General features: G+C 49.3%; 1 protein-coding gene across 1 annotated transcript in view; it reads left to right on the top strand.

Moving 5' to 3' along the window:
- LOC143289240 (uncharacterized) overlaps window positions 1-15,000 on the top strand; it is a 20,495-nt gene that overhangs the window by 1,784 nt on the left and 3,711 nt on the right. Inside the window, exons 2-7 of the mRNA XM_076598218.1 lie at window positions 4,560-6,045; window positions 7,480-8,592; window positions 8,916-9,148; window positions 9,794-10,056; window positions 12,585-13,333; window positions 13,800-14,933. Of these exons, the coding sequence (XP_076454333.1) occupies window positions 4,621-6,045; window positions 7,480-8,592; window positions 8,916-9,148; window positions 9,794-10,056; window positions 12,585-13,333; window positions 13,800-14,933 (4,917 nt within the window). The 5' untranslated portion in view covers window positions 4,560-4,620. The remainder of the gene's footprint in view (window positions 1-4,559; window positions 6,046-7,479; window positions 8,593-8,915; window positions 9,149-9,793; window positions 10,057-12,584; window positions 13,334-13,799; window positions 14,934-15,000) is intronic.

The following is a 15,000-nucleotide window of genomic DNA, read 5'->3' as shown; positions in this document are numbered from 1 at the left end:
GTCTGACAAATATGTTTACTTTTAATGATTATCGACATTCACATAAGATAAACCTTCATTTACAACGATTATCTTATGTAAATCAAGCCTTGCATATTCAGGGGGTTGGTTATGGAATCATATCCAAGAAAATTAATAAAACGGAATCAAATTTCCAAAAAATAAAATCACTTACATATATACCTGATGAATCTTTCAAATTTGACACCCCTATATCCTAAAATGTACTGATTGTTTCAAGATCATTCATATTTCATATATATATATACAATATGATAATCGCCATGAATACACTTCCCATGTTCTAACTATCGGTGTTTCTCACTCTGTCTCTCCTTCCCCCTGTTATCATTTTCATTATCATCATCATCATCATCGTCTTCTTCTTCTTCTTCTGTTTAGATAATCATTTCATTTTGTAATGATTTGATCTTTTGATAATATGTGTCGATGCGTCGTACTTAGGTTGTGTACATGTTTTTATTTATGCGCTTTATTTTCATGTGTAATTGTGTGTGTGTGTGTGTGTGTGTGTGTGTGTGTGTGTGTGTGTGTGTGTGTGTGTGTGTGTGTGTGTGTGTGTGTGTGTGTTGCCTTTGCTTTTTTTTTTTTTCCTTGAGGGCTGGATGTAAAAAAAAGCAGTTGTGCTTACTCCACTACCCTCGTGAAATAAAAATTCGTTTCGTTTCGTTTCGTTTCTCTGTCTCTGTCTCTGTCTCTCTCTGTTTCTCTCTCTCTCTCTGTCTCTCTCTCTCTCTCTCTCGTATTGATTGTTGATGCGTTCATGCCTCTCTCTCCACCCCTGTCAGTGTCTCTCTCTTTGTCTGTCTGTCTGTCAGTCTGTCTGTCTGTATGTCAGCTTCCTCCGCTTTCTTTACTCTTTTCTCTTCCCATCCTCTTGTTTCTCTCCTCTCCACCACACCTCTCATCCATAATGTTATCGAGACATACTATTCTCGTATTGTACATACATGTTTATACTTATGTTTGTGCATGCGTATGTCATCAAGTTTGTATGATGTTGCTGTCGTGAATATTTTGGTTCTAACGTTGTTGTTGTTGTTGTTTTCTTTTTTTCTTTTTCATCTTCTATTTCCATTGCCCCAAGTGCCGGGCCCAGATGTAAATAAGCATAGTGTGCATAATATTCCTTTACCCACTTAAAATTTGGTTTAGTTTGATCGTTCGTTCGTTCGTTCGTTCTCTCTCTCTCTCTCTCTCTCTCTCTCTCTCTCTCTCTCTCTCTCTCTCTCTCTGAATATGTGTATCGTGTGAAAATCGGGCTGCTCTCACCCCACCCCCACCCCCCCTCGACCCCGTCGCCACAAAACAGCGCCACCAGTATTTTTTTTTTTCTTTTCTTCTTCTTCTTCTTTCTGTCTGCAAGTGTTTTTGTTTCAGTATCAAAGTGGGTTAATTCTAGCAACAACATTTTCGCCAAGGGCAGTCCTTTTGTTGTTGCCGTGGGTTCTTTCACGTGCGCAAAGTGCATGCTGTACGCCGGCAGAACTTGGGTTTGTTGACTCAGCCGAATGCGGAAATGCACCCAGACCACCACTCAAGGTCTAGTGGAGGGAGGGAGGTGTGAAGATTAACCGTGTGTGTAATGATGAAAGTTCAATTAGCATACTTAATTTTTTTTTTCCAACCCACAGGGTTAGAGGAGAGTCACAGTAATTCAGTTTTAACGCTTCTGACCTGGTTTCATGCCTTTAAAAATGCGTTTCATCTGACAATAAACAGCACATAGATGACATATGATTATGCGTGCTTATGTGGGGACGTGTGTGTGTGTGTGTGTGTGTGTGTGTGTGTGTGTGTGTGTGTCTGTTTTTGCGTATTTGTGTGCGTGCGCTTCTGTGTGTGTGTGTGTGTGTATGTGTGTGTGTGTGTGTGTGTGTGTGTGTGTGTGTGTGTGTGTGTGTGTGTGACTGCGTATTCAGTTGTGTTTGCGTGCGCTTCTCTGCGTGTGTGTGTGTGTGTGTGTGTGTGTGTGTGTGTGTTCGTGTTCGTGTGTGTGTGTTCGTGTGCTCCTCTGTGTGTGTGTGTGTGTGTGTGTGTGTGTGTGTGTGTGTATTCGTGTGTGTGTGTTCGTGTGCTCCTCTGTGTGTGTTCGTGTGCGCCTCTGTGTGTGTGTGTGTGTGTGTGTGTGTGTGTGTGTGTGTGTGCCATGGCAGATTCGGTAAGGCGTTTGACATCTGATCCAGTGTTCACCAGTGTAATTCGGGGTGCGAGGGCCCCGCGTTTCAGCATGGCGTTATGTCCTTGGGAGGGGTATGCACTGTACTCTGGTTTTTCCTCACTCCACCCCGAGTGTGAACGGAGTGGGTACCCGCTGACTTCGGCTGGGGAAGGTTAAAACGGGTGCGGAAGGAGAGGACTGGGCCCCGCCTAGCTTCCTATGCCGTGCCCTGAACACAGTGGATATGAATTCACTGCCCCTTCGATGGCCGTGAAAAGGCTTTAGGTTCTTTAACCTTTTCTTTTTTTTCCCTTGTGTATGTGTGTGTGTGTGTGTCTGTGTCTGTGTGTCTTTGTCTGTGTCTGTGTCTGTGTGTTAAGTCTAATGTTTACTTTGATAATAGTACAGGTATTGCCTGCGTGATAAATTCAGAGGGTAACATTGCCTGCAGTTCTGACTGTTTGAAAATTGTGAGACAAATTAATAACACACACACACACACACACTCTCTCTCTCTCTCTCTCTCTCTCTCTCTCTCTCTCTATATATATATATATATATATATATATATATATTCGTCAGACTGAAGTCGCGCATTAGAAAAAAGTCATAATATAAATACTAACACACACACACACACACACACACACACACACACACACACATCGTAACTTGACGTTTCTTTCCTTTTCCTTATTAAGGTCTGGGTTTATCCCCCCGCCCCTCTCTGTCTATCTCTCCACCCACCCACAGGTATATATATATATATATATATATATATATATATATATATATATAGTGTGTGTGTGTGTGTGTGTGTAGAGAGAGAGAGAGAGTATATATATATATATATATATATATATATATATATATATATATATATATACATAGTGTGCGTGTGTGTGTGTGTGGAGAGAGAGAGAGGATAAAGCCAGACCTTAATTTTGTTTGTTTGTTGTTTTTTCTTTTTGTGTGTGGCTTCAGTTACATGCAGGTCATGCAGCACCTGGTTTTTTCTTCTTCTTTTTTTTTTTTTTAAGTGCCTCACATGCCTTCTTCACTGGCCAAAAAACCCTCCAAAAATCTTTTTTTCCCGCTCTCTCTCTCTCTCTTTTTTAATCTTTTTTCTTTCTGTTTTTCTTTCACATATTCCCCCCCACCCCCCACCCCCACGCCCCCATTAATCCTCATTTTCAGGGGTGGGGGTGGGGGTGGGCGCAACAGTTGCCCCAGGGTGTCTTGCGGCATGCGATGTAGGAATGATCAGTGACTGTATACACTTGTCTGGGTTTATTGATGCCCTGGTGTGTTGTTGCTTGCGTTCTAAGCGAGTATATCACGTGATTATTTCTGTCTGGGTTTGTTCATGCTCTGGTGTGAGTTGTAATGTTAAACATTTCTTTCTTTCCGTTCTTGGTGTGAGTTGTAATGTTAAACATTTCTTTCTTTCCGTTCTTTTCCCCGTCCTTTTTTCCTTCATGGATTTTTTTTTTTTTTTTTTTTTTTTTTTTAAACAGCACAGCAAGTGGTATTAAAAGTTATATGAAATAACGTCTCTCTTCCCGTTTCCCACATTGCGAAACATTTGTCGCTTGCTTGCTGTACAGTATAAGCTGTATAACCGCCCCTTTGAATTAACAAGACAAAAAGGGCTGATCTCTCTCTCTCTCTCTCTCTCTCTCTCTCTCTCTCTCTCTCTCTCTCTCTCTCTCTGTGTGTGTGTGTGTGTGTGTGTGTATGTGTGTGTGTGCATCTGTCTGTCTATCCATCTATCTATCTGTAGGGTAAGGCCTCAGAGGCACACGATGTGTTTATTTCCCTGATGTATTCACCACTGCGCTGTTCTCATGCTGTGTATAGACCCATAGGCACATGCTGTGGTTATTTGCTGACAGCCTGTCTTTTTGCTTGTCGGAAAATGTCGCACAGGCACATGCTGTAGTCATTTGCTGTCATTCTGTCTTCATATAATTATGTAGAGCACGACCCCATAGGCACATGCTGTGTTTATTTTGTGCCAGCCAGTCTTTTATATGTATATATATAATGGTAACACACACACACACACACACACACACACACACATATATATATATATATATATATATATATATATATAATGATAATACACACACACACATATAATGATAACACACACACACACACACACACACACATATATATATATATATATATATATGTGTGTGTGTGTGTGTGTGTGTGTGTGTGTACGAGAGCGCATTTTCTTTTTATCTTCTTCTTGTTTTGTTTTTGCTCTATGTGTGTGTGTGTGTGTGTGTGTGTGTGTGTGTGTGTGTGTGTGTGTGTGTTTACGTGCGCGCGCGCGTGTGTGTGCGTGTGTGCGTGGGTGTACTAGTGTGTTGTTTTCAGCACAGCACGGGACAGAAGGAGGCCTCGCACTTCCACCGAGTCAGAGAATGACTCACCACCGCCCCCACCTTCTGCCTCGCCCTCCCACCCATCCTGCCGACTGTCCAGACACACCTCCCTTCCCCCCTCACATCCACTCACCTCGTCATCCTCACCCGCACCTCCCACCCCATCCCCATGGCAACCTTCAGCACCACCCGCATCACCGCCAGTTCTTCCAGCCGCATGAGCACCACCACCACCACCATCATCATCACCGTGGCAATTCCGGTCAAGGCCAGCAACATCCGTATCATCACCATGGCAACCTCGGTCAAGGTCATCACCATCCGCATCATCACCATGGCAACCCCGGTCAAGGTCACCAGTTCCACCAGGCTCATCCGTACCGTTACCACGGCAACGCCCGTCACCCCTGTCGCCACTCCCGCCCTCCACCCCCGCACCATTTCTCTCACCACCACCACTACCACCACCAGCAGCAGACAGCAGCAGGCCGACAGCTGGTCAGACAGCAAGGTCAAGGTCCTCCCCCTCCTCATCCCCCACCCCAACACTTCAATCCCCCTCAGTCCCAGCCCGCCCCGCGCGGCACCCACACCACCACCACCACCACCACCACGACCACCACCCTCCTCCCACCTCCCCCTGAAGCCAGTAGCCCTGTGGGACCCGGTCCCCAGGTGACTCTGTCACCTGACAACCACCACCACCACCACCGCCACGAACCGCAGCACCAACGTCGACACCACCCAGAACCGTGCAGAGATCAGCCTGAAGACTCCGCGTCGCTGCCCACCACCCCAACCCCCACACAAAACCTCTCCCCACCCCCACTCGCAGCAGCAGCAGACTCCGTTCCGGTCGGACCTCACCCCTTGCAGGGGTCACCACCCCTCACCCACACCCCCACCCGCACGTCGGAGCAGTCAGGGGAAGGAGGAGGAGGGGAAGGAGAGGAGGGGGTGGAGGAGGTGGAGGAGGATCAAACCGACCCGACACTGGCCGCGACCTCGTCGTCGGAAGAGGAAGCCAGTGGAGCCGTGAGGCGTATCACCATCCACAGCCACCACCACCACCACCACCACCACCACAGCCATGACCTCACCCAGCCAGAGCCAGGGTCTTCCTTCATCAGTATTGGCGGTGGCGGTGGCGGTTTTGGTGGTGGTGGTGGTGGCGATGGTGTTGGTGGTGATGGTAGTGATGGTGGTGGAGGTGGGGGTGTAAGCGGCTGTTGTGGTAATGATGGCGGTGGTGGTAGTGATGTTGGCGGTGTTAGTGGCGGTGGTGGTGCATGTGGTGGTGGTGGTGACGCGACCACCACTGCGTCCGCTTGCAAACGTCGCCGAAGAGGAGGAGGGAGGAGGAGGAAGAAGGGGGGTAAGGGAGGTGGGGGCACGCAGCAGAGCGAGGTGGCGGTGGTGGTGGAGAAGGTTGCTGAGACGTCGAGCCAGGAGACTGCCAAAGAGGTGGGTGGGTCAGCTGGCTGGTCGATCGACTGTGTAACAACGGTGGTCCGTTTGTTGCCCGTCCTTTGAACTAAGCGCGTTGGGTTACTGTACGCTGCTGGTCAGGCATCCGTCTGCTTGGCAGATGTGGTGTAGCGTATATGGATTTGTCCGTACGCAGTGACGCCTCCTTGAGCTACTGATACTGATTGTGATGTTTGATACAGATGGTGGGGAAGGGTGGTGCGGTGGGGGGAGGGGTATTTGCGTGTGGAAGTTACGTTCTCTCTGTCTGTCTCTCTGTCTGTCTGTCTGTCTTTCTCCTTGTCTCTCTCCTTCTATGTCTCTGTCTCTTAATGATTGGAAGACAAGTCAATGCCTAAAATCTTTACCTTTTTGTAATGAAGTTTTTTTTTTTTTTAAATCTTGAACCTCTCTCTCTCTCTCTGTGAGCATGTCTCCATGAGCCTGTTTCTGTCCCTCTCTGTCTAAAGTCCCGTTACACGTACTGTGCTCGAGAATTAATCTTGGTTTAAATAATCTTTAATTATTCAACAATACACATGATTACAAGGCAATGAATGACAAAAGAGCATCAACAAGCTTAAAGCTTATACTGTGCTCACAACGTTGCACTTCAATTTTATCATGACGGCTGATGAACCATATTATGACTTGTATCAAATAACATTCATAAACAGTAAGTAATGAAATAATGAAATAAAACAAATAAACAAACAGTACATAATATAATAAAACAATGCTAATATCAATATTAACATGAGATTAAATTTATTATCACCAAAGTAATTGGCCTAATAGAAGAAAAACACGAAGAAGAAGAAGAAAATTTAGGTGTTAACATTTCATAATGATTATTTTTTTAGGACGAGAGGAAGGGGGTGGGGTCTTCTATAGTGAGTTGCAGGAAAGAGGATAGACGGAGAATGGAAAACCACTGTTGAATGTTTGAAATAGATAAAGTACAGTTGAAGAAAAATTACTAAGTGGACTTCGTTAAAATGCTAAGTCGCTCATGCAATTTGATCAGATACTGAATGCTGAAAGTTTGTGGTTTTTTTTGTTTTTTTTAATCAAGTTCAAAATAACAATAGATGACACACTTTCATCAAATAAAGGTTTCATCATCTCGCAGTCAAAAAATGATATGACGAACTGTGTCATCACTAAAACAAATTAATGCGTTTGATATTGTGGGCAACATTTAGTCCGCAATGAATCAGCTAACAGTCTGAAACTTAAAACAGGTCTGCGAATGAGACTCAAAGTCAGAGAGAGAGAGAAAGAGAGAGCTGAGGTGTTTTTTTTAGAAGTTGAATCGAAGTCAGTTGTGTTCTGACGTGTTGAATGGAAATGACAGAGGTGTGTGTGTGTGTGTGTGTGTGTCTGGCTGGCTGGCTGGCTGACTGTGCACGTGGCATGTGGCACGTGCAGCTCTACGACCAGGAGATGCACAGGGAGATGATGACCACCTTCCCGGACCTCTTCACCGCCACACACTGCTTCCCGCCGCAGCGCTTCAACACGCAGGCCGTCACGTGGGACAAGCAGCGCGCGCTGCACGTGCAGCAGGCCTCCTGCCCCTCCAACATGGACGGCCAGCGCGCGGAGAACGACGCCCGACGCTGCCTGGAGCTCATCAGGGACATCACGGGGGAGGCCATGTGCATCCTCTTCAGCTACTCCTTCGACAACTACCTGGTCAAGACGGTGTCGGCGTCGTCCAGGACCGCCACACGTGACCCAGCACGTGCTCCGCAGGCAGCGCCGCCGCCGACGCCGACAGCGTCCCTGTCGGATGCACAGCAGTCGGCCAGCAGGAGTGAGGGGGGTGGGTGGTCCTCAACGCCGCTGCTTGAGTCTGCTTCACTACGCGACGGTTGCCGGCAGACTCGGCAGGGATCGATTCCACCACCACAAACATCACCACCACCACCACCAACACCAACACCACCAACACCACAACCCATGGATGTGTCGGAATCACCAGGAAGAGAAGAACTGAAACAAACCGTAAGGTTTGACCATCCTGAGGGTAAAGACGGCGACGGTGAAACCAGCACACGGGGTTCAGGCTCAGGCCACCCCCCGGACAAAACATCCCACGGAACGTTCACTTCTTCCCACGAGGCCGTGTCCTCCTTCTCCTCCTCCTCGCCGCATGGTTTTCAAGACAATGCGGGACCTCGGGACTTCGCGCACAAAAGACAGTTCCCCAAACCCAAGTCCCTGTTCACGAGCCCAGAGGATCTGGACGTCGACCTCAAGAGGGGGGACTTTGATGTGCTCCTCGTCAGCCCTCACCACGGGCTCGTCGTCATGGAGACCAAAGGCGTGGGGTCCACCCTGGACCCGGATCTTGCCGTTCTCCGCAAGAAGGTGGAACAGGCTGCGCAGCAGCTGTTCAAGCAGGAAACCGTCCTCCGACAGCTGTTCGGAGACCTGGTTGGGGGTGTGGGGTTGAGGGTGAGGAAGGTGGTGGCCCTGCCCAACGTTCCCCGCCACCTGCTTCGGGAGGCCTGTCAGGGTCATGGAGACTTTGCCCAGGTGTGTGTGTTGGTTGGTTTGTGTGTGTGTGTGTGTGTGGTGTCGTGTGTGTGTTTGTTTGTGTCGTGTGTGTGTGTGTGTGTGTGTGTGTGTGTGTGAAAACATTTCTTGTCAAATATCTTGAATATCTGAAAATAAAACAACACACACACCTCCCCCTCCTCTCCACACACACACACACACACACACACACACACACACACACCACCACCACCACCACCACCACCACCAACAACAACAACAGTGTGAATGAGAGAACCACCTGATGTCGTGAACTAGCTTTTAAGCACCTCAGCACGCTCACAAGACTGAGTTCTGTCCAGACGCTGTGCCGATGCTCGAGCACCGACAACACAGAGGAGGCCCTTGCCACAGTTCTGTGCGCTGACGACATACCACCCTCACCTACACCCGGCCCCCAAACGTCGGTCCCCTCAGAACAGACACCTTCCCATGATGCTTTACTGCAATGGTGGCGTCACGTGACCAAGAAAGACAACTCTGAGGACGGAGGAGACGAGCTGGAAAGAAGTGTCTGTGAACATATAGCAGCCAGGTAATCTTGATTTCCTTCTTCTGTTCATTACACGAACACGAACTTGCTGATGATGAATATATATCGTGGTTGTTCATGGTTGCTGGGTATTTTCGTGTTTCCATGACCCACCGAACACTGACATGGATTACAGGATCTTTAACGTGCGTATTTGATCTTCTGCGTGACTATATACGCATGATGAGGATTCAGGCACTAGCAGGTCTGCACATCTGTTGTAGTTGTATTGTATTTCTTTTCATCACAACAGATTTCTCTGTGTGAAATTAAAATGTGTTGACCTGGGAGATCGGAAAATTTTCCACCCTTCATCCACCAGGTACGCTAAAATCGTGGATCGAACCCATCGCAGCCAGATATTGGAACATGTCTCTACAGAGGTCTGGGCTGGTTGCATCATTCCCCCCCCCTCCCGGCCCCCCTGTCTAATATCACTCACCAGTGAAAAGAAGTTAAACTAAAGAAGGAAAGAAAGAAACCCACAAAAGGTATCCTGAAAAAACAAACACGTCTTGCCTTGCCTTGTCTCGTTCTCATCACCTCTGTCCTCCTCCCACACTCCGTCCCCAACCCTCCCTTCCCCCCCTCCGTCCCCCCCAACCCCTACCCCCCACCCCCTCCACCCTCCCTCCCCTCTCCACACAGGCTGGTTGGGCTGTACTCCAAAGTGACGGTGGAGAGCACGAGGAGGGCGGCCGAGGCGCGGACAGTGGCCCAGTGCATCCACCTGACCGGGCTGCGCTACGGGCGGCACGTGCTGAGGCAGGACCAGCTGGATATCCTGGACCTCCGACACCCCTTCGTGCACCTGACGGGGCCCCCTGGGTCCGGGAAGACCCTGGTGCTAGGGGTGAAGGGGGTGGAGTGGGCGCGGGCAGGGGACCACGTCGTCGTTTTTGTGCCCAGAGGTAGGTGTGGGTGGGTGTGTCGTGGGGGTGAGTGTGTTGAGGTGGGTGGAAGGTGTGTGTGTGTGTGTGTGTGTGTGTGTGTGTGTGTGTGTGGAGAGAGGAGGGGGGAGGTGTGTGTGTGTGTGTGTGTGTGTGTGTGTGTGTGTGGAGAGAGGAGGGGGGAGGTGTGTGTGTGTAGAAAGGGGGGGGGAGGTGTTTGTGTGTGTGTATGTGCGTGTGTGTGCGTGTGGAGAGGAGGGGGGAGGTGTGTGTGTGTGTGTGTGTGTGTGGAGAGAAGGGGAAAGGTGTTTGTGTGTGTGGGGGAGGGGGGGATTGCGGGGGTGGAGGGTGGGAGGGGGGACGTGTGTGTGTGTGTGTGTGTGTGTGTGTGTGGAGAGAGGAGGGGGGATGTGTGTGTGTGTAGAAAGGGGGGTGTGTGTGTGTGTGTGTATGTGCGTGTGTGTGCGTGTGGAGAGGAGGGGGGAGGTGTGTGTGTGTGTGTGGAGAGGAGGGGGGAGATGTGTGTGTGTGTGTATGTGCGTGTGTGTGCGTGTGGAGAGGAGGGGGGAGGTGTGTGTGTGTGTGTGTGTGTGTGTGCGCGTGTGGAGAGGAGGGGGGAGGTGTGTGTGTGTGTGCGTGTGGAGAGGAGGGGGGAGGTGTGTGTGTGTGCGTGTGGAGAGGAGGGGGGAGGTGTGTGTGTGTATGTGTGTATGTGTGGAGAGAGGAGGGGGGAGGTGTGTGTGTGTGTGTGTGTGGAAAGGGGGGAGGTGTGTGTGTGTGTGTGTGTGTGTGTGTGTGTGGAGAGAGGAGGGGGGAGGTGTGTGTGTGTGTGTGTGGAAATAGATTTGAGTGAACGACCTACTGACTGGCACCTGTATGACGGGTATGCGCATGCGCACACTCTGTGATGTTACAATATCGGGAGAGTACAAAAGACCGAGAGGGCTAAAACAGAGAGAAAGAGAGGGACAGAGAGAGAGAGAGAAGGTTTAATTGTATAGGACTTGGTCCTTTACACGAGGAGTGAACAATACTTACACAGAAATAATTAAAAACTCCCAGCTCTGCTTCCTTTTCGTCTAGAGCTTTGTATACAAAGATAGCAACATCTATTGCTAATGGTTTTTGTTCGGCAGCCATGGGTATTGCAAATTCAAACGTGCATGAATTGCCGGTTTTATTTAACAGGAACTGATTCATTCCTGGGTACACCGTATTTTGGACATGCAATCTGCACTGCATCTCTGTTTCAGAAGATTGTTTCAGAGAGAGACAGACAGACAGAGCAACAAATATCTGTACATGTCTATTCGTTATCTGTATTATCGTCTTGGTGTATGAATACACTTTTCCCCCCTGACTCCATGTAAGTATTATTGAATGTGTATTGTTTCATTGGAGGCGACGGGCGCAATAGCCGATTGGTTAAAGCGTTAGACTGTCAATCTGAGGGTCCCGGGTTCGAATCACGGTGACGGCGCCTGGTGGGTAAAGGGTGGAGATTTTTACGATCTCCCAGGTCAACATATGTGCAGACCTGCTAGTGCCTAAACCCCCTTCGTGCGTATATGCAAGCAGAAGATCAAATACGCACGTTAAAGATCCTGTAATCCATGTCAGCGTTCGGTGGGTTATGGAAACAAGAACATACCCAGCATGCACACCCCCGAAAACGGAGTATGGCTGCCTACATGGCGGGGTAAAAACGGTCATACACGTAAAAGCCCACTCGTGTGCATACGAGTGAACGCAGAAGAAGTTTCATTGGAGGTGCTTTGCCCACATTATGGGGAGTTTGCGTCATATAAGTACAAATTCTTCGTAGTAGTAGTAGTAGAAGCAGCAGTAGTAGTAGTAGTAGTAGCAGCAGCAGCAGCAACAGTAGTAGTAGTAGTGGCAGTTGTTGTCGTTCATCATCATCACCATCATAATTATTTTGTTCTTCTACTTGTTTTTGTTGTGCTTCTTCTTCTTCTTCTTCTTCTTCTTCTTCTTCTTCTTCTTCTTCTTCTTCTTCTTCTTCTTCTTCTTCTTCTTATTGTTGTTGTTGTTGTTGTTGTTATCATACCGTATAGATATTTCTTTGGCATTACTATTTAGTTATTGTGAAGCGGCTTTAGTGCTGGAAGACACTTAAAATTTTCCATCATCACCACCACCACCACCATCATCATCATCATCATCATCATCACCACCATCATCATCATCATCACCACCATCATCACCATCGTCGTCACCATCATCATCATCACCACCACCATCATCACCATCATCATCACCACCACCATCATCATCATCACCACCACCATCATCACCACCACCACCACCACCATTATCATCATCATCACCACCACCACCATCATCATCATCACCACCACCATCATCACCACCACCACCACCATCATCACCATCACCATCATCATCACCATCATCATCATCACCATCATCACCATCATCATCACAATCATCATCATCATCACCACCATCATCAACATCGTCGTCACCATCATCATCATCATTACCAGTACCGCTGTGTGTCATCCTCTCAGGGGTAGGCTGGGGGAGCCTGATTGCTCTCACCCTGTATCAGCGTATCAAGCAGTTCGCCACTCAGACACCCTCACCACCACCGCCACCACCACCACCACCACCCCTCCTCCAAGATACCACCAGAGCAGCAGGATGCACCGTACCCACAACAACCGTCACGGCACTGCCTTCAGACCACGCCGACGTGGACCCCACAACAACTCAGCCAGTCGCTACCCACACCCACACCCACCACACCACACCAAGACAGCAGGACACGCCTGACAAATCCTTCACTTGCACGACAGCAGCAGACACGAACCCCGAATCCCACCGTTCAGCAACAGCAGCAGCAGCAGCAACAGAAACAACAGCAGCAGCAGCAACAGCAACAGCAACAGCAGCAGCAACAGCAACAGCGCAAAACGTATCCACTGAAAGCACCACCGGACAGAGCGAGTTTCCGAATATCCACACAGCGACTGTGGAGAAGACAGAGGACACGGCCAAGTTCGTTGAAGAGCTGCTGTCCAGATACAGTGACCGACCTCTGAGGATCTTGGTGGACGAAGGGCCCACCACTGTCAAGCCGACCTTCTTGCACGCGCTGCTGAGGGAGGGGCAGAAGGCGCTGGCCCGCGGCGAGAGGCTTGTTCGCCGTCTGCAGGGCAGCGGTGAGGGGGATAGCGGAGGTGCTGACACCGGCACGTGGGACCCGTTTCCCCAGCTTCTGGCTCCTCTCTCAGTGCCACAGCTGTGGAAGGCGAAGGTTTGTGAAGACGTGTTTTTTTTTGTTTTGTTTTGTGTGTGTGTGTGTGTGTGTGTGTGTGTGTGTTCACATAGACTGGGGGCCAAAGTGTGTGACGTGTTTATACAGACTGGTGACCAAAGTGTGTGACGTTTATACATGGAGACTGGTGACCAAAGTGTGTGACGTGTTTATACAGAGACTGGTGACCAAAGTGTGTGACGTGTTTATATACAGACTGGTGACCAAAGTGTGTGACGTGTTTATACAGAGACTGTTGACCAAAGTGTGTGACGTCTTTATACAGAGACTGTTGACCAAAGTGTGTGACGTCTTTATACAGAGACTGTTGGCCAAAGTGTGTGACGTCTTTATACAGAAACTGGTGACCAAAGTGTGTGACGTCTTTATACAGAGACTGTTGGCCAAAGTGTGTGACGTCTTTATACAGAAACTGGTGACCAAAGTGTGTGACGTCTTTATACAGAGACTGTTGGCCAAAGTGGGGCATCACCTGCTGACCATGAGCAACAGGCTGCCCGTGCTGCAGCCAGCTCACGGCAGACCGCCCATCACCCAGAGCCCCCAGTGGAGAGACCTCACCACTGACATCACTGCCTCCCACGCACGCCTGACCTCCTTCATCCACACCTGGCACCGCCACCTGCAGACTGTGGTGAGGTCTGCTGGTGCTTCACAAGCTCCTGCTGGAGGTGACTGTAACGTTTCCAGACTGACGAAATATGTTCGTGCCATTTCCAGATCAACAGACGATGTTTCCAACGTCTCCGGATCCGAGGGTGAACTCCGCAGATTTTCCAAATCTCAGGAAGACGTTTCACAAATTTCCAAACCTGTTGAAGATGTTCAGTGTACATTCACTCCAAAAGAAGCTGTTTTGAGCCCATCCGGTCTCGCAGAAGATGCTATTGACGTTCCCAAACCTATGGAAGGTGTTGTTGACTTGTTAAACGTCAAAGAAGACAACCATGTTCGCGTCTCCAGTGTGTGCAACCCGGTCTTCAAGACGTCCGATCAGAATACAGAAATCCCTGACGACAACAAATGTCAAGAAGTCACAGAAACCAAGCACGGTGGTGCATCATCGTTAATCCACTCTGAAGACAGAGGATTTCACCACTTGCCTCGTGAAGCTGGAGAGACTGCCCAAACAGACGCCGTAAACGCCATAGACTGTCACACCACTGCTCAGCACCAGAGGCTCCCTCCTGAGAATCCAGGAGACGGACAGATCAGAGGGATTCCACATGCCGGGGGTCACCACCTCAACACACCGGGAGCAGACAGAGCGGACAGCAGAGGAACGCTTCCCTGCCCGAGCTCTGACGAGGTGCTGGAGGTCTTGGACAAGCTGGAAGCCGAGATGCTGCAGGCCTCGGGAAAGCTCTTCAACGTGGAGAACCAGATGGACTTCTTCGTCGTCAGCGACGTCCTCTCCCAGCTGGTGAAGGAGCGGGACCGGAGGGAGCTGTCCGTGTGGAGCTCCGCCGTCACGCCGTTCTACAAGCCCCAGGACTTCCTGCTCCGGCCCCTCACCCGCTGCCTGCGCTGTCCGCCCACCGTGCAGCACGTGCTCAGCTTGGTGGAGAAGGATCTGCAGGTGAGTACGGCGCTGTGCCCATGTTCCTGTGTGCATGAACAATAATGACGATAATAATAATAATAAG

The sequence above is a fragment of the Babylonia areolata genome, chromosome 13 (assembly GCF_041734735.1).
Source record: "Babylonia areolata isolate BAREFJ2019XMU chromosome 13, ASM4173473v1, whole genome shotgun sequence".
NCBI lineage: Eukaryota > Metazoa > Mollusca > Gastropoda > Neogastropoda > Buccinidae > Babylonia > Babylonia areolata.
This window is presented reverse-complemented; position numbering and strand designations above follow the sequence as displayed.